Source organism: Miniopterus schreibersii (assembly GCF_964146895.1).
Source record: "Miniopterus schreibersii genome assembly, chromosome: 4".
Taxonomy (NCBI): Eukaryota; Metazoa; Chordata; class Mammalia; order Chiroptera; family Miniopteridae; genus Miniopterus; species Miniopterus schreibersii.
This window is the reverse complement of record NC_138105.1, coordinates 73,969,333-73,988,268: the sequence shown is the minus strand read 5'-3', so window position 1 is coordinate 73,988,268 and position 18,936 is coordinate 73,969,333. Positions and strand designations below refer to the sequence as shown.

The 18,936-nt window shown below is 48.8% G+C and overlaps 1 protein-coding gene across 5 annotated transcripts; it reads right to left on the bottom strand.

Moving 5' to 3' along the window:
* Positions 1-1,025: 1,025 nt before the first annotated feature.
* PGPEP1 (pyroglutamyl-peptidase I) lies at positions 1,026-18,153 on the bottom strand. Of its 5 annotated transcripts, XM_081134950.1 has the most exons (6): positions 18,044-18,142; positions 15,775-15,827; positions 8,099-8,233; positions 7,805-7,921; positions 6,622-6,854; positions 1,029-4,024 (listed from the first exon to the last, which is right to left on the bottom strand). In XM_081134950.1, exons 5-6 carry the CDS (start codon positions 6,825-6,827, stop codon positions 3,832-3,834), a joined length of 399 nt encoding a protein of 132 aa, XP_080991076.1. In that variant the 5' UTR covers positions 6,828-6,854; positions 7,805-7,921; positions 8,099-8,233; positions 15,775-15,827; positions 18,044-18,142; the 3' UTR covers positions 1,029-3,831. The 5 variants fall into 5 exon arrangements, with proteins under 5 accessions (XP_080991074.1, XP_080991076.1, XP_080991073.1 ...); XM_081134948.1 differs by lacking the exon at positions 8,099-8,233 and having other exon boundaries at positions 1,026-4,024; positions 18,044-18,153; XM_081134947.1 differs by lacking the exon at positions 8,099-8,233 and having other exon boundaries at positions 6,622-6,850; positions 7,786-7,921; positions 18,044-18,132.
* Between the last annotated feature and the right edge of the window lie 783 nt (positions 18,154-18,936).

Genomic DNA, 18,936 nt, shown 5'->3' with positions numbered 1-18,936 from the left:
GTGGTGGGCGGATTTCCCCTAGCAGTTCCCCTCCCCAATCTGGTTACTCCCAAGGGGCCAGGAGTGCTGGTGTACACCCCCCCCCCCAGGTGGCCTAGATTCCCAACAGAAACTTCTAAGATAACAATAAGGCATCTCCAGTCTCCTTTTCCAGTTGTCCTCTGAGCAGGTCCTTTCTGTTCTAGAAGTTTCCATGCCAGTACCAGCAGGACAGCTGAAAATTATTTTCCCTGCTGAAACTATAGCAATCTGATACTTCCCCAAAAGACTTGGCACTGATCAGAGAGCCATGATTTTGCTCCCTGCCTGGCCCTGTCTCTCCTAGTGGCCAGGGGACGTTGGCTGTTCCTTGACTGGACCAGGTGGGCCAAGGAGCATCCAGCCCAGAACAGCAACTCGAATTCCTCCTTCTTCCCACTTTTCTTTCTTTCTATCCACCATCTTATTTCTTTTTCAAGCTCCATACTTATTTCTTTTTCAAGCACACACCACTGACCTTTTTGGCGGGGAAGGGGGAGCCAAAGGGGCTGAGAGAAGAATAAAGGTATAAGGTGCAGAGGCTCTGGCATATTAAACCAGACTTCTAAATCACTGTCCCTGTCCCTGTTCCCCACCTCAGCACCCCCCACATGGGCTCACCAGGGAGAGGCCCCCTCAGCTTTCATAGAAGACTCCCCCGAATCACTTCTCACCAGCCCCCCACCAGCCTTCACATCACATCCCTCTACCTTCCACCATTAATGCCACACCCACCTCTTCTGGCCTCACTCTCCTCCACACCTGACAAGCTGCACCTATTTCACAGACCCATCCTTTTGTCCCATTCTGTATCCCCAATCTGAGACTCTGAAAAGGACAAGGGAGAGGCGTGGAACCTCATCCCCCCTTCTCACACAAAAACATTTTAGTCTGAGACCCAACAAATTCAGACAGACATATCATGGAGTGAATGGATGAGATGACCCAAAAGAAAAATATTTAAAAATTTAAAACAGGACCAAAAAAAAAAAAAAAGAAAAAAAGCTGGCAGGGAGCGAGTGAAATATTTAATGGCTGTCTGATTAAATAAAAATGAGCTAAATTCTCTGCATCATGGACAAGGACAGGATTCCAGCCCAACTCCAGGAAATCTAAGACAAATGCAGGAACACAAAGATCACACACACACACACACACACTCAGCAATGATCAGACAATAAGTTACATCTCTAAATTGCTAAATCACAGGGTGCTTTAAACAGAGAGGCAAGGACAAACGAAAGATGAAAATGTGGAGTTTGGGGCGTGTGTGCCTGGGTTCCAGCTGAGCCTGGACCTGGCTCACCTCCAGTCCTTGCTCCCTCATCTTATCTCAATTCATTTTCTCCTCAGAGTCCCAAAGATCAGACCTTTGGGGAACAGAGCTAGAAGGGGCTTGATGTTATAAATAGGACTTCTGGGAGCACCCCCGGCCTTGAGCTCCCCACATTCAAAAAAGCTACAACCTCTGCTCACAGAAGCCAGCTGAGGGAGCAGATGCAGTGACATCTCACACATCCAGATTCCTCAGGAGACCACAAACACAGGCTGGGGACATGGAAGGGGCATTTCTGGCAGAGGGAGGGCTAGCATGAGGAGGGCAGCAGAGGCCAATCATTTCTACCTGCTGGCCACAGTCTACACCCATTCCCAAGCACCCACCCCAAGTTTCCCACCTGTGCCCACTTTCCTCCTCCAGAGAAAGCCCAGGACTCAGGAAATGCCTTTAACTCATAAACCCATAAACCTGGTTCCCAAATGACATAGAAGCTCATTAGAGGCAGGAACCACCCCGGGCATCAGAACAGGAGGGAAAGAGGGTGAATGTTTAAGAGGACAGAATAAAAATATCAACTGTTTAAAAAAAAAAACAAAAATAAAAAAAACCTTGCCCTGGCCAGGTAGTTCAGTTGGTTAGAGAGCCATCCCAATACACCAAGGTTGAGAGTTCAATCTCTGGTCAGGGCACATACCAGAATCAAACAATAAATGCATAAATAAGGTGAAGAACAAATCGATGTTTCTTTCTCTCTCTCTCTCTCTAAAATCAATTTTAAAAATAAATAAATAATTTTTAAAAGTAGCCCTGGCTGCGTAGCTTGGTTGGTTGGAGCATTGTCCTGAAATATCAAGGCTGTGGGTTTAATTGACAGTCAGGGCACATACAAGAATCAACCAATGAATGCATAAATAAGTGGAACAACAAATCGATGTTTCCCTCTTTCTCTCTCTCTTCTTTCCTCTCTCTCTAAAAATAAATAAAAATTTTAAACAAACAAACAAACAGAAAAAAACCTGCATGTGGGGAAATCGATGTGACTCAATACAGCATCAGATTCTAGTATGCTTTACACATAGGGAAATGATAAAACTGCATGTTCTTCTCCAAAAAAAATAGAATACTTCCAAAATGTGTATTTTTCTCAGTCGGCTTCATGGTTGCTGCTGCTGCCCTGTCCTGATGGTGTCAAGGTACAGCTGAATTTAGTTGCCTCCTGGGAAATGTCACTCTCGTCCCTGGCTGGTAAGTCCAAATTGCCAGGGAGGGAGATAAAAATTATCTCCTGAATCTGGGTGTGTCTCCAAAAACCATCTACACAAAAGCCCGCCCGCTGGCTGCTTGGCTGCCCTCCTGCTCAAATGTGCCAGCACACATGGAGCTTGGCAAACTCCAGCCCCCAGGCCCTGCTTTGCACCCCCCACCCCTTAAGGAAAACAAGAAGCAGGTCCCTAGCACCAAAGCTGCAAAACTCCAGGCCAGATGTGGGGTGGGTTTGCAGCTGCTACAAATTTTTACACATTAAAAAAAAAAAAAAAAAGTCATGTACATGTCAAGATGACAAAGTCTGCTTTTCCACTGGTGGCCCCTGCTCCAGAGCTCATGGCTTGGGTGTTGAAAGGGTCAGCAGGCCCCTCTCCCCTGTGGTTCTGGCAAGGGCCCTTCCCTCCAAACCCAAGCAAGGAGACCTCAATGTCAGTCCCCACAGATGTAGGTCCAGTTTTCAGAATAGGAGGCAGAAGGGGCTGCACCCCGGGAAAAAGAAAAGACACTTTTGTTGTTGGCTAAAGCCTTTGCTTTAACCAAAGAGAATATAAATTACTCTGTGCCCAAACTAGCGTTATTGTTTTAAAAAAGAGAATAAGGCCCTGGCCGGGTAACTCAGTTGGTTAGAGTGTCGTCCCGATATGTCAAGATTGCGGGTTCAACCCGCATCAGGGCATGTACAAAAAGCAACCAATGAGCACATAAATAAGTGGGACAACAAGTCAATGTTTCTTTCTCTCTCTCTCTCTGCCCCCCTTCCTCTCTCCCTCTAAAATTAAAAAAAAAAAAAAAATTTTTTTTTAAGAGATAGAATACGAACTAAAAAAATAAAGTCATGACATATTCCAAAGCTGTTCAAGCTGTTGGGACATAAATCAGGGCAAAGACTCTTTGAGAGCCTTTTAAGTTTGGGAAAAGCCAGTCACAGGATGGAAGGAACTCCAAAATCCCTTCGCCAGAGACCTAGAAAAGCAGGTGTACAGGTGGCCCAGTCGTGGGATCGCAGTGTGGAGATCGACCTGATCAGGATTCTCTTCAGTAATCCGCACCCAAGGGTCTCCCATATGTCATGGCCACCTCCCCAGATGCAAAGGGAAACAGAAAAAATCTTCAGCAGCCTCCTTCAACTCAATCAGCACTTTTGCAGAGAAAAGGGGAGAGGAGGTATGTAAATAGAAATATCTGATCCAAATCAGATCACCAGCTGAAAGGTTTGTCTCCTCCTGGGGTCCCTGATGGGATGAGGTCTTGGGAGGCCTGAGTGGCTCTCAGTGTTTGTGGCGACAGTGGATTTTGCTTTCTGACTGCTCCAGGACACCCAGCATCTCCTCGATGATGGCCCTCAGTGCCCTGCCCAGCTGGTCTGCGTTGTATGGCTTGCCCAGCGGAGGCACATGGACAAAGGCTGAGCGGCCGTGACTCTGGTACAGAGAGGTATAGTAGGTGAAGTCGCAGAGGTACCTAAACCGCAGGTCATAGGGGGCAGGAGAGAGATCAAAACACAGTCAGACTAATAGGGCAGCCTCCATCCAACCCCCTGTGAGGCCCAGCTTGACCAGAAATCCACAAGAGGGAAGGAATACTGCTTCTCCCTTCCCAGGTTGGTAAAATGAAAACAACCCTGTTAACTCCCAGTGCTGGTATGTATGTGGGGAAGTAGGCAGTGTGACATGCCGTAGCGGGATGCAAACTACCCCAGAGGAAGGCAATTTGGCAGGCTAGCATTATGACAAATGCACAGTCTTTACAAACAGTTCCAGTTTTTAGAACCTACCTTCAGGAGCCATCTGTACATGCGCACAAGAAAGATAGACAAGGGGTTCACTGCAGTGTTATGTATAACAGCAGGAGAACAGGAAGCAACCTGCTAGGGTCTGAATGTTTGTGTCCCTGCCCCTAAACCAAACACACAAAATTCAGATGTTGAAGTCCCAATTCCCAATGTGATGATATTAAGAGGTGAGGTCTTTGACAAGTAAGAGCCCTCATCAATGGGGTTAGTGCCCTTATAAAAGAGACCCAGGAGAGCTCTCCATCTCCTCCCACCCTGTGAGGAGACAGCAAGAAGCCAGCCATCTGGAGGAGGGCCTTCATCAGAACACAACCATACCAGCGCCTTGAACTTCCCAGCTCCAGAACTGTAATACATTTCTGTTGTTTATAAGCCCCCCTCCCAGTCTGTGGGATTTTGTTATTGCAGCTCAAATAGACTAGGACACAACCTAAAGGTCCACTGACAGAAGACTGGCTTAATAAACTTTGGTTTATCCACACCGTGGAATACTGTGCAACCATTTACAAGGCACATGGAAGATCCAGAGGAAGACAGAGAACTCACTAAGACCCAGTCCTGTGTCCGTAAGTGAAACCAAGGAAGGTAATGCTCAGGAAAATCCATGCCATGTAACCCCGTCCACATAAAAGCAAAGCAAAACAGGACAAAACCCTAAAGCAGCATGCCAAGCATTCTACATGTGTACAGAAACATGGAGGTCATAGGAGGTTTCGTAATTTAAGTCTCTGATTTAACAGAGGGATCAATGTGGGGAAGCAGAGAGAGCATGAGAATTTTTCATAATGGGAACATATGAGAACATATTCTAGAATGACCTGTGCAATTTAAAACTAGTTTTAAAAAGAGACTGATAACAAATTCAATCACTCCTACATTTAGTCAGTCAACTAAATTTGTCATCTGCTGCCTTTGGGCTGGGGAAGTATAAGAAGTGTTGAGAAATCAAGGTACCCAGTGCTGAGAGGGAGCTGAACAGAGGACACAACTTGCTCTGGGAGGTAGAGGAGGCCTCCCTAAGGAGGCAACATGCTGGAGCTGAGACCTGAAAGAGGCCTTATCTGAGGGAGGCAAGTTTGGGCGGAGGCTACAGCAAGTGCAAAGGCCCTGACGCTAGAGTGAGCTTGGTGTGTTTGAGGGACAGGAGAAGACTGGTTTGTGAGTCTGGAATGCAGTGGGTAAGGAGAGAGTGGAGGCAGGTAAGGGTGGAAGGGTGGGTAGGGGCTAGACCACATAGCACCTGGGGATGGTGGGAAGGGATCGGGATTTTATTCTAGGGGCAGTGGGAGCTTTAGGAGGGATTAAGCAAGGAAGAGACATTATTTGACTTAAATTTATAAAAGACCTTGTAATAGTTTCCCTTCCAAACTCATGTTCACCTGGAACCTCAGAATGAGACCTTATTTGGATAAAGGGGTTTTGCAGATGTAATAAGGTAAGATGAGGTCATATTGGACTAGGGTGGGTCGTAAATCCAATGACTAGTATCCTTATAAGAAGGTCATATGAACACAGAGGCAGAGATTGGGGTGATGTATCTACAAGCCAAGGAAAGCAAAGGGTCGCTGGCAGCCACCACAGGCCAGGAGAGAGGCAGGGAACAGATTCTCCCTCAGAGCTTTAAGAAGGAACGAACCTTGCTGACACTTTGATTTTGGACTTCTAGCCTCCAAAACTGGGAGAGAATAAATTTCTGTTTATAGTTTTGTTATAGCAGCCACAGGAAAACTAATATAGAAATTGAAAAAAAGAAAAAGAAAAAGAGAGAGAGAGAGAGAGAGAAAGAGAGGGAGAGAAAGAGAGAGAGAGAGAGAGAGAGAAAGAAAGGAAGGAAGGAAGGAAGGAAGGAAGGAAGGAAGGAAGGAAGAAAGAAAGAAAGAAAGAAAGAAAGAAAGAAAGAAAGAAAGAAAGAAAGAAAGAAAGAAAGAAAGAAAGAAAGATAAATAAATTGACTGCTTGGAGGAAGAGTGTCAGGGTTGGGGTAGAAGTGGCAGGAGGAACACCAGGGAGTTGGCTGGAGTAGTGTCCAGATGGCAGTGTCTCTCCTAAAGCTCCTGGGTGGGGAGAAGTAGGCAGATTCATATGTAATGAGTTCCAGAAGCAGAATTAGTGGGACCTGTTAAATGTACATACTTTGCTCTGTGGCTTATGCATGGTGAGTGCTCAGCCCACAGAGGCCAAAGTCAACACACTTGGCTTGCTCAACACCAGCCTGGGCCGGTGGAAGAAGGAAACCCCTGCTCACACCCACTCCACGGTGCCCTACCTGCCGGCATCTTGCGAGATGGTCACCGACACATCCAGGCCCAGAGTCGTGACCCTCTTACATACAGCATCCATGTCAATGATGGAGTCAATGCTTTCAGGCCCATCCTCCACGCAGCACTGGGAGCCGGGGCAAAAGCGGCAATTGTCCAGCCCTTTGTAGCCCTTGTTGTGGCCGCACTTTTCCAGTGTGACTGTGGTCGCCATGCCTGACACACCCACATGCACCACTAGCTGCAGACAGACAGGCAGGGCTTAACAGGGTCTGTCCATGGGACTAGGGGACTCCTTAGGTCAAGGACAGGGTGGCATCCTCACTAGGCTCCACCTGGGGTTACACTGTTTCTGACCTCTTGCTGCTGGAATAGACCCTATAGTCACTACTGCGGAAAGGTATGCCAAGTGACACATATAAGGATGTGAAACATGCAAGGATGCTCACTGCAGCTTTTTAATACAATCAAATACTGAAAAACGAGTAGTTAGCTATTTGTGGGGGTTGGTTAAATAAATTATGAACTACTATGTAGCTGTTAAAATGCCCAAATCAGTTCTATAAGTAATGATCTCCAAGACATTGCCAAATGCAGAAGACAAGGTATAACTTCCAGGAATCTAGCCTAAAAATAATCAAAGATGTAATAATCTTTCAATGTCCACTTCAATATTTATAAAAATGAGAAAAAACATGGAAACAAGTGGCATACCCAATAATAAGAAAATGGTTATATTAATTCCTAAAAATTACCCAGCAATTAAAATAATGTTTAGGAAGAATTTTAATGACCTAGGTGATTAAATACTCATGATAAAATATTTATAAAAAGCAGGATACCAAATTGAATACAGTTTAACTTCAACTATCAATTATTGGTGTGTATGCTTACACACAGAAGGGGCACTGTAAGAAAATATGTGAACATTTAAAATATAGGCAACCACAAGCTACATGTGGCTATTGAGCACTTGACATGTGGCTAGTACAAAGTGAGATGTACAGTCAAGTGTAAAACATATCAGACTTTGGAGATTGGGCCCCCCAAAATGTAAAATGTCTCATTAATGATTTTTCTAAATGTTGATTGCATGCAACTGAAGTAGGAACAAAGCTCCACAAATCATCCGGGTGTGGGGCGCCCATCTGCAGGTCCTGATAAGGAAGCACTTGCCTTTGCCCCACTCACCTGTGGGCTATGTTTCTCCCACAGGGCAGGGATGAGCCTCTGGACTGTCTTATACTCAACTGGAATCTCATACACGTGCAGGTCCACGCTGTCGCCAAGGCCCAACTTTTCCAGCTCCTGAAAGTGAGGGAGAGGGAGTGTCGTGGCATTAGGTGAGGGCTGCAGTGACAATGTGTTCCCTGGGGAACTGACTGATCTCAGAAAACAGGCAGGTCCTGACTCTGGGCGGAGTGGGTAGGCAAGTGTGCTGGCCCACCCCAAAGCTCTTCCCTCATCCCCTTCCCCACCACTCGCCTTGAACTCTATCTGCACGTCCAAGAGCGGCAGGGGTGTGATGCTGCAGCCTCTTGAGCTAGGCTCTTGTGTTTGAACCCTGTCCGTGTGACCTTGGGCACATTACTTAACCTCTTTGAGCCTCAGTTTTCTCATCTGTAAAATGGGGATAAAAAAAGCACTTACCTCACAAGGAGGTTATAAGAATTAAATGAACAAATTTACACTGAGTTCCAAGCAATGCTCAAATAATGTTGCCTGCTGTTACTACTGTTTTTGTTGTTATTACACTTTCCCCTCTGTTACACCTGATAAGAATTATTTATAGATGCGGTGCCTGGTATATAGTAGGACTCAGTTTACATATACAGAGACTCCCCAACTCCTTAGGGAGCCTCTAACCATCTTGGGCTTGAGGTGGTTTAAGAACACCATGAATTATTTCCAAAAATGGGCTATGGATCACTGTGTACACACTTTTCTGGGGAAACACTGATGCTTGTGGGCAGAGCCTACCACCTGGCTGGCCCAAGGCACAGCGCACAGGAGGCCCAGAACTAGATTTGCTGGAGGAACAGTGATCCTGCCAGCCCTGCACCCAGGGGAGGGCAGAGATATTTGGGGATGGAGATTTCAGCTCAATTTGAAAATCTGGGCATTCTTCATAGTAAAATTAATACTCCAAATGATTATCAGTAGGGATGTTTCATATTATTCTCAGATCTCATGCAGTGGTTTGAAAATGCTACCACTGGCGCATGTTATCCAGGTCTGTGGGTGGGTCCCAGGTGACGCATTTGTGTGACTGGCCTCTCTGAATCTCCCATAGGTGAGTTCTTGCATCTCTTACAGTGGCTTCAGGATCTCCCTATCTGATCGCCTTGACCTTGCTATCCATGCTGCCCAACTCCGCACCCAACCACTGCAGTTTACTCTAGAGAGTATCTGATGCCTGGAAAAGCAGGTCCCTCCTCACTGATCAATAATTCCAAACTGCCCCCCAAAGAGGGTGCATCAGGTCACCTGGAAACAAGGGCACCTGGAGGATGGGTGCGGCCTCATGGGTGGGTGTGTGGGCCGGGGGGGGGTCTCAAATGCCAACACCAGGAACTGGAACCCCTTCCCTCTTGCCAAACACAGTGACATGTGGGACCAGGAAGTACCCCCAGAGAAATCCCACAGCTGGACAGATGAGGGTGGAGCACAAACCTGTACCCCAAAGACTGGCGCACGAGTGAGCTATAGACAGCTGGTGGGACAGATGGTTGGGGGGGACAAGGGCTTATGTTTTGTGTGAAATTGATTTTAAAACATTAAAATATACTAAAGAGAAACTTTGTAAAATATTTCATTTCTCCCACAATCATTTTTCTCAGTCATTCATTTTTTCATTCTTCGTGCTCCCCTTCCATCTAAGCCTCAACTCCCTGGACTGTGCAGTGGGCTCAGAGAAGACATTCTTTAAAGGATGTGAGGGTTCAGAGACACAGCAGGCACATGCTCGCCAGTGTGCGGTCAGGATTCCTCCTGACTATGCTGCTTTTCACCCTATCAACCTCCTGAGAAGTGCTGGAGGTTTTAGATCTGTGGCCACCATTTAAGCTCCCCAATTTCATAAACATTTACCCAGTTTCTACACACTGGAGTGATTACTATGGCCACACAAACATGGACAGACCACCATTTGCCTGAGGTTTGCTGGATACAACTGAGTTTTGTTTGTCAAATCGATTTGGAGACCAAGTCCCACTGTGTTCTGCCCCACACTGTCCCAGCCTCCTAACCCCCAAGGCAGAATCTAAAATCATATCACACCACCCTGGCTGGTGTGCCTCAGTTGGCTGGGCATCGTCCTGTGCACAGAAAGGTTGCCAGTTCGATTCCTGGTTAGGCCACATGCCTGGGTTGCGGGCACGATCCCCCGTAGGGGGTGTACAGGAGGCAGCCCATCAATGTCCTGTTTTCCCATCGATGCTTCCCTCTCCCTTCCTCTCTCTCTGAAAATCAATTTTAAAAACCTTTTAAAAAAATAAAATAAAATCATATCACACCCTTTCCCTGTTCCTGCTGTGGCTCCCTCCATGCTCAGAATAAAATCCCAACTCCTGCCATGGCCCATGAGGCCCTGCAGAATCTGGACACCACTACCCTCCTTGCCCTCCTCTCCCTTCATCCCCTTTTTGCTCATCCCCTCCAGCATGAGGTCTCCCACATACCAGGCTCACTCCTGCCTCAGGGCCTTTGCACTGTCTGTTCCCTTTGCATGGAGTGCTCTTTTTCCTCACTTTCTGGTCAGTTGACTCCTCCTTAGCCTTCACATTTCAGTGTCCCCTCATGAGAAGACCTCTGGACACCCAGCCCCCTTTACATGCTCTCTCAGCCTCACAGGCTAGCATCCTTACCACTGCACAGGAGATGCACATAGTAATGCTCCCAAATGTTGGCTGAACAACTGAGCAGCTCAACCTGAGACTGAGAACAAACACAGACCTAGGTGACCCTGCAAATGTACCAGACTCTCCTGAGGATGCCTTTCCTTCTTCAACTATAAATGGGGGTTTGAACTAGTTGCTGGCTGGGACCCCTCTTTCCTTTTCATTCTTTTCTATATTTAAAAGTAGCTCCTCACTATTTACAGTCTCCAAAAAACAGAAACAGTCAAAGTGTCCATCAGTGGGTGAAAGGGTAAATAACAAAACGTGGGCCGTCCACACAGTGAAATATTATTCAGCCAGAAAAAGGACTGAAGCACTGACACAGGCTACAAAGTGGATGAAAGCTAAAAACATGATGCTGAGTGGAAGAAGCCAGGCACAAAAGGCCAGAGTATGTGATTCCATTTATATGAAATGTCCAGAACAGGCAAATCCATAGCAACAGAAAACAGATTAGTGGTTGCCAAGGGCTGTGGGAGGGGGATGACTGATCATGGGGATAGGTTTCCTTTTGGGGTGATAAGAATGCTCCAGAACCAGACAGAGGTAGTAGTTATACAACATTGTAAATGTGCTAAGTGCCACTAAATTGTAAACTTTAAAATGGTTAATTTTATGTTATATAAATGTAATCTCAATTTTAAAAGAAGAAAAATATAGCTCTTAGTTGCATGGATGGTAAAGGGTAGGAGTCAGGGGTGTAGCTTCCAGAGCCAGGTAACTAGATTTGTTCCTCCCCCTATTCACTGGCTGGGTGACCTTGGGAAAGTCACTCACCCCCTCTGTGTTTTAGTTCCATCATCTGTAAATGGGATTAACAATAGTAGTCATGTCATAGGGAGGAAAAATGAAACAATACACGTGAAAGGCATAGTACCTAAAAAAGGGCTCAAAATATGCTAACTTAAACTATATTTGAAAACATGAATGTGCTTCCTTAAAAAAAAAAAAAATCAAAGCAAGTTCTTCTGGCTAAAGTGGAGCCATGGGAATCAGATTTACCTTCCTGTCTGGAACCACTGAAAAAAAATAGACAAATTATGTAAAATAACAGTTTTCAGACATTTAGTTGAGTCACAGCTGAGGTTCTAGAAAGGGTAAGAAGGCTACAGATGTCAGGATGGAGTCTCAGATAGTTGGGGGGAGGGGGAGCAAGAGGGAGGAGAAAGGCAGGGGTATTGGGGAGAGGGAGAGAAGGAAAGGAAGGGAGGGGGGTAAAGAGAAAAAGAGAGAGAGGAGAGGGAGAGACGGAGAGACAGAGAGAGAGATCAACCCAGAGATCTTTTGAGGGTCTGAGGACTGATGGCATATACTCATGCTAAGGCCAGAGGTAGAGCTACTTGAAAGATCAGAGGCACTACCCCTCAGAGCTCACATGGGGCTGAAAATACTTGGTGTTCCTGCCAGCTAGAGTAGAAACACTTCATAAGGAAGTGGGGAAAAATTAGTTCTGGGAATAAACATTGCTCTGGTCCTGTCTAACAAAACTTAACAGCAAGCCTGGAAAGGATGAGTCTTTTTCCAGTACCTTAATTGTATCCCAGAACAAAGCTCAAGAACATTTAGAAGAAATACAAAAGTATCCAGCATGCCACAAGGTGCAATTCATAATGTCTGGCATCTAACTGATGTTGTCCCAAACTGAGCCCCTCACAAGCCCAAGCAAATCAATTTGGTGGCATCACCTCTGAGCGCAGAGAGATCAAGGATTTTGATTAGTGGCCAATCCAAGGAATCCTCTCTGGGGAACAGAAACCCTCCCAGTGGCCACCATGATATGTGGTGTGCCACGGCCAGACGCCCAGCTCCGGAGGCCAACCCTCCCTACAAACCCTCTCCGCCCTCTTCTCCAGCATTAGCACGACGGCCACTTGCCCACACATCTTAGTGGTAGGAAATGAGCTGGGAGCTACATCTTGACCTAACCTTTGTTCTCATGTTCTCCGGGTGCCTACCTAGCTCCTTCCCAACTGGGGGAAAAATCTACACTGTGAAAACCACCATCAAATAGACACACACTTCGTGGCCAGCAGCCCCACAGCAAGTCATCCACCTACTGGCAAAAGACCCTGCTGACAGCGTCACTGCTGCCTTATTCTTAGGGAGCAAGCCCTGAAGTCAAAGCCAATGCCATTGTCAACGGGAGGAGGCGGTGAATCAGGAAAAGAGCCAGTTACGCTCCCTGCACCAAAGCAGGCTGAGCAAAAGCCTGGCACGCTTGGGTACAGAGGCTGTGCCATACATTCAAGACCAAGCAAAACTCCTATATGGTGACTGAGCTCAGGATGGCAGCTGTCCCTAGGGCAGGATGGGGAGGCAGGAGGGAATGTTCTGGGTGGATGGCAATGGAACTGGAGACATGGGCAGAAATACTTTTCTCCTAAGTGACAGGGATACTGAAGATCAGTATATGTCCCTTTATGCAAATTATTTTCCAATTTTACAAAGGGCAATGGAGGTGAAAGAGCAGCTATTAAGTTCATCTGAAGTTACAAGAAGTGGGTGACCAGTAATCTCACTCAGTTCTTTGCTTCTGAACACTTTCTGTTCCAATGGGACCAAGTGGTTCTCCTGGGGGGCTGGCAGCACACCCCAAGTCCCAGAACAGTTTGCAGTGAGTGAAAGGAAGGGAATGGGCTTGGGTGTCCCAGACGGTGCATTGTCTACACCCTATCTACCTGACAAGACTCCAGCACTCAGACTCATCTGACCGATTCCCTTGACTCCACAACAAAGACCCCCTTTGTTCCCTGGTTAATATCCTTAGCAGGTCTGCCTAGAATCACTGTAGCAGTAATTGTCCTGTGATGTTACCAGGACCTGTGACCCAGCTCCTCCTCGCCTGCAGGCAGGGAATGCTCCAGACAGCCCCAAGCCATGGGGTCCTGCCCCTTGACACCTACACCTACCTGGGCCTCCTAGGAAGAGAGACACACAGCTGGTGTCCCATGCCACCTGGGAGAGACAGGACACATGAAAAACATATTCTCTCCTCTAAGAGGTGCTGAGGAGCACCATCCTGGGGAAAAAACAAAGTGGGGGATCACCCCTCAGTCCCCAGAACTCCCACCTCCTGATGTGGCCAGTGGAAGTTCGCCTAAGGCTGAAGAAGGAAGGTCACATGAGGGAAGGGGAGCAAAAGACAGAGAGACAGAGAGAGATGGAGTTAGAAAGGAAGAGAAACAGAAAGAGAAGCTGAGAGAAACTCACAGTGAGGCCACGAGAAACAGAAAGACAAAGGAAAACAAGAGAAACAGAGATGGAGAAAGATGTAAAGAGAAGGGGAGAGAGACACAGACTGAGACAGAGAGAGACCCACAGAGAGGCCAAGAAACTGAGAGACAGAAAGGGAGAGAGAGACAGAAATACGGAGAAAGATAAGAGCGAAGAGGAGAGACAGACAGGGAGAGAAGTTCACTGGTCCCCAAGAGAGAAGGTAGGCTTCCTTCTACAGATGGCAACTCGGGCTTCTGAAAAACCAATTGGGACAGAAAGTAACGCTGCTCATTCTATGTTACCAAACCCCCATCTTCAGCCTCAGGTGACAGACCAAGCACACTCAAGGCCTATTTTATTGAGGTATCCATTTGACCTATTCAACAGCTGCACTCTTCACAGGCAAATAAATCTATTTTATCCAGGGCAACTAAAAAGTACCCATGAGAGCTCCGAGCAACTCCTGGGTGGGTCACGCAGACCACATGGGACAAGCACAACTAAGACTCACCCTCGGTGGCAATAAAGTCAGCAGAGAGGTTTATACCTTGGGGAGGGGGTAGCTGAGAGGGGCACAAGGGGCCGGAATATCCTAAACCTTGATCCAGATGCAGGTGACGTGCAGGTGCATGTGTTACTATTCCATGGAGTTATACGAGTGTGCATACTCAGAGGATATCTGTACCACTCGTTTTTTTAAAACAGAGAAACAATCAGATTTGGGCAGGTTGGTGTCTTTTTAGTTGGGGACTGGTGGAAAATCTTTTCTTGTTTCATAAACTTGAGAAAGAAAGCTGAAAGTCTTCCAGAGGAGAGGTCTGGATAGATGAGCAACAAAAACAGAAAGGGTATTTCCCCTCAGGCAGCAGCATGAAAAGCAGCCGTTCCCCTCTATCCAAGTCCCAAAGCTGGGGGGGGGGATTTCCAAAGATTGTTTAATTGATTTTTCTCCTATTTAGATGCAGATCATCGTGTCTGGGGCCCAGGAATTCAGACACATGGCTTTGTGTCCACTCAGCCCCGTGAAGGCTCCGGTCTGAAACTCGCACAAAGCCAGACACACAAGTCTTCAGAAACACGCTGTTTCCTTTTTGTCTGGGGCTCCAGGGAGCGGGTACTATGAGCAAGGCCTCGAACATGCTCCCATCTGCAGGGTCCCGGGGACCCCGTCCCTCTGTCCCGCTCACAAAATAGGGTAAAAATTTTTTAAAAAAAAAGGTCGCCAAGATTTTTGAGGTCTGGAGTAGGAGTGAAAAAAAGGTGGGGGGGGGGAGCTCCAAGTTTCAACTTGGAGTTTTCTCCAAATTCAGGGCTCTGGAGTGGAAAGCATGCAATGCTTTAAATCAAGCAGCTAATGGGCTAGGATTAACATGAGTTTGGCTCCGGTCTCTGCAGATCTGATTTATGTAAGGAGAAAACATTTCTCTCTTTCTCTCTGCCCATTGTTCCCTAGTCTGTCCCTCCAAATGCCCCATCTGACAAAGAAACTAGAAGGCTCACTGGCTGACACCCTGCTCAGGACAGCAGGAAAGACCCTCCCCACCCCCCACCCCCCCTGCACCAATATGCAGACTTCTCCTCCCTCAGCTGCCGGGAGGTACCAGTGAGGGTCACTGCACCTACCCCAAGGGTAACACATCCCCCAATATCCCTACCTGGTCCTCCCAAAACATGGTTGGGGGGTGGGGCACTTCTGAGACAATGCCATTCCAGGTTTTTCAGCTACGTGACTTCAGATAATTCTCTCTGGGCCTCAGTTTCCTCATCTGTAAAGTTAGTGCAGGAATAACTGCTCCTAACCATGCAGGAGTTGTTAGGAAAATTCAGAGTGCTGGGCTTCAGAAATCACTTGGCCCAGAGTGGTGCTCAACACATGTAAGCTATAACAGTTGCTATCTGGGAAGATGTGTACATCAGACTGAAATATTTCACAGGAAGCTTCACAGGAGATATTCTCGTTGTAGATTCCTTCCTTTCTTTGGTGCCAAATATTGCCAGCGGGAGCCCAGCCCCAAGACTGATTCCTACCCTTCGTATCTAAGTTACCTGTACTGCAATCCAGCTGGCGTTCACGGTGTGCTCCCCAAAAGGACCAAACCCTAAAGAAAAAAAACAACAGTAAAAGCAGCATGTCACCACAGAGTGGCCCTTCTTAGTCTGCCCAGGGTGAGGCTATTGCCTCTACCTGGGAGAACAGAGCAGGGAGCTGCAGGAGCAGCTGCCACCTGGGACAATGTCGGGGGCCTGTCCTGAGTTTTGGGACACACCCAATGGTGCTTTAGAGCTGCCCCCCCACACACACTTGTCTGCTTTTAATTGAAGCTGTGTGTCCTTTTCTGTCCTTACTTTCATGTGAATCTCGTGCCCAGGAAAAGGCCAGTAGCCTCTTTTGCCCCAGAAAAGGCTGGTCTTGCTCCCCTCAACTTTCTCCCCTGTCCTTGACCCAACATATAATTATTTTATCACTGTCTTTCTTTGAGGCCTCTCCCCCATTCTGGAAATGCAGGGGCTATAGGCATTCTGTGAGTTACCGATGAATGAAGAATGGCCTTTGCTCTGGCCAGTGTGGCTCAGTTGGTTGGGAGTCAGCCTGAGCACCCAAAGGTTGCTGGTTTGATTCCCTATCAGGGCACATGCACAGATTGCAATTGATGTTTCTCTCTCACATTGATATTTCTCCCTCCCCCTTCCTCTCTCTCTAAAAATCAACAAAAAATCTTAAAAAAGAAAAAGAAAAAAAAAAGAATGGCCCTTAAGGGATGCATGTGGGTGTCTCCCAGGCTAGGCTGTCCAGACACCATCCCAGCACCCTCCTCCCCACTTGATCATACTCCAACCCCATTTACAGACCAAGACAGTCACCCAGAAATGTGCTAAGTGCTCTGTGTCCACTGTGGCATTCAGCTTCATTGAATTCCCTTTCAAGAAAGGGTGTCTCCTGGGCCAGTTTTACAGGAGCCAGACCGAGGCCCAGAGAGATGAAGCCAGCTGCCCAAAGTCACACAGCGAGAAGATGGAAAAGCAGAAGAGCTGGGATTCAAACCCAGACTCATGAATCCATGGCTTCCCTCTTCTCATTACCCTGTCACCCTGCCTGAAAAATATAAACATCTCCAAAAGAGGCTGCCCTGGAGGCGTGGGTCACTCCAGTTGGCCTCAGGGTCCCAAGTAATGCCAACGCCCTGGGAAGGATGCTGTGCCTTGGAACAGCTGGAACCCCTCCCCCAAGCTGAGTCAGGACCTCTCCAATGCCTCCCTCCTCTGGCATGAACTGAGAAGTCCTAGCTCAACCATAGACTCAATTTTCCCCCTCTGCAAAATGGAGACTGTTAAGATGTCATGAGCTCAGGCAATGAAAAGGCCCAGTCAGCAATAGAGCTACAAATAACCAGATAATAGGAAGGCTGCAGGGGTGATGACCCTCCCCCCAATTACACACACGGTCTTCTTCCGTCTTCCTGGGAATTCCAGAACCAGTTCCACCCTTCCAGGCCACAGAACACCTGTGTGAACCTTAGCTGGATTTCCCACTGGGACCCCCCCCAAGAAGGAGAGTCAAAATGAACCCCCAGGCACATGCCTATGGGAAGTTGACGTCCACGTGGTCCTGTGGCAAATATCCTGGAGGAGGAACAGTTATTTTCGGGGAGTTGGTGACAGCGGGGGCCAGGCTCACCCACAAATAGCCCGGGCAGAAAATACTTTGACTGATGGTCCCTGGGACAACCGGGAGAGTGGCCTGGCACCCTAAGTCCCCTGAGCTCCACCTGACCGGCCTGGGGGGTGGGGGAGGAATGGGGGTGAGTAGCCCCATTAGCGCAGGACTCGGGGAGCAGTGGCTGTCAGGAGGTTTATCTGTCACGGGGCACTTCCTGCCCACAAATCGGCCTTTGTCCCTTGGGGCCCGGGGTGGGGACAGGCCCGACCTCGGGAGGGGCCGGGAGGAGGAGTCCAGTCCAGCTCACCCGTCGCGGGGCAGATGAAACAGGCAGGTGCCAGGAGGCTCACTGTGTTCACCCGGGGAAGGACGGGCGCCAGAGGAGACTGCTTAGTGCGGGGCACTCGACTGGACTCCCACGCCCTTGCCTGCCCCGACCCTGACACTGGGACCATAGGGGCGCCCCCTTCTCCACTTTCTACGTTGCACGGACCGAGCTGAGTTCCCGTGGGTGATGACATCTTCCAAACGTGGCATGACTTCCAGCACCTGCCCGGCCCGGGCAACCGAGTCCCACCCCCATCCCCACCCCCACCCCCACCCCCAACCCCAACCTCGGCCCCGGCCCCGGCCCCGGCCTCCGCCATCAACGCGTACCCGTCACCACCACCGCCTTCCGGGGCTGCTCCATGGCGTTCGGGCTGAGCCTCCGACCCGCTGGAGTCCAGACTGGCGCGCCCTACGCCGCCAAGCCCCGCCCCGGCCCCGCCCCGGCCCCGCCCCCGCCCGGCCGCGGCCCCACCCCTGGCCTCGCCCCGCCCCCGCCCGCCCGCCCCACCCCGCCCCGGGCCGGGCCGGGCCGCTCGGCGTGCGCGCCCCCGGGGCCAGAGACTCTCGCACCCGAAGAGCCGCGTTCAACCGAGGCGCGCCCGCCTCTCCTCCGTCCCCAGCCTCAGTTTTCCCACTTGTAACATGGGGACAGTTTGTCCCGTACGGTGTGGCCGCTTGAACTCACTGAATCTGGTGCTGGGGACAAGCTGGTCACTTATTCTGAAAGTGTTCATTGAATGCCTGACGTGAATTATCGGGGGTTCCCCCCACTTCCCTGTGAGCAAGACTCCCTTGTTCATCCCGTTTTACAGATGAGGAACCTGAGGCATAGTTCGGAAGGCTACTGGGCTAGAGCCTCCTGGAATCATGGAAGTAACATGCAGTCCAGGAGGCTGAGCTGGGGAACAGTTTGGGTGGTGTCAGAAGGTTCTCTGCAGGCTTCTGTGTTGCTAAGGAGGCTGATGTGGCCCAGAGACCCTCCATCTCCCCACACTCACCCCAGTCTAGCCCCAGCAGTCCTCCAAGGGCCTAACACAGTTCCACCCCAGGGCTTCTGCGCTTGCTGTTCCCTCTGCCTGGAACGTGCCCTGCAGTTGCCAAAAACCTAGCTGCTTCCTCTCCTTCAGGGCTCAGCTGGAATGTCACCTCTTCCTAGGAGCCCGCCCTGGCTGTCACTTCCTCCTAATGGCCCTTCTTACCCTCCCTGGCTGAAATCACCA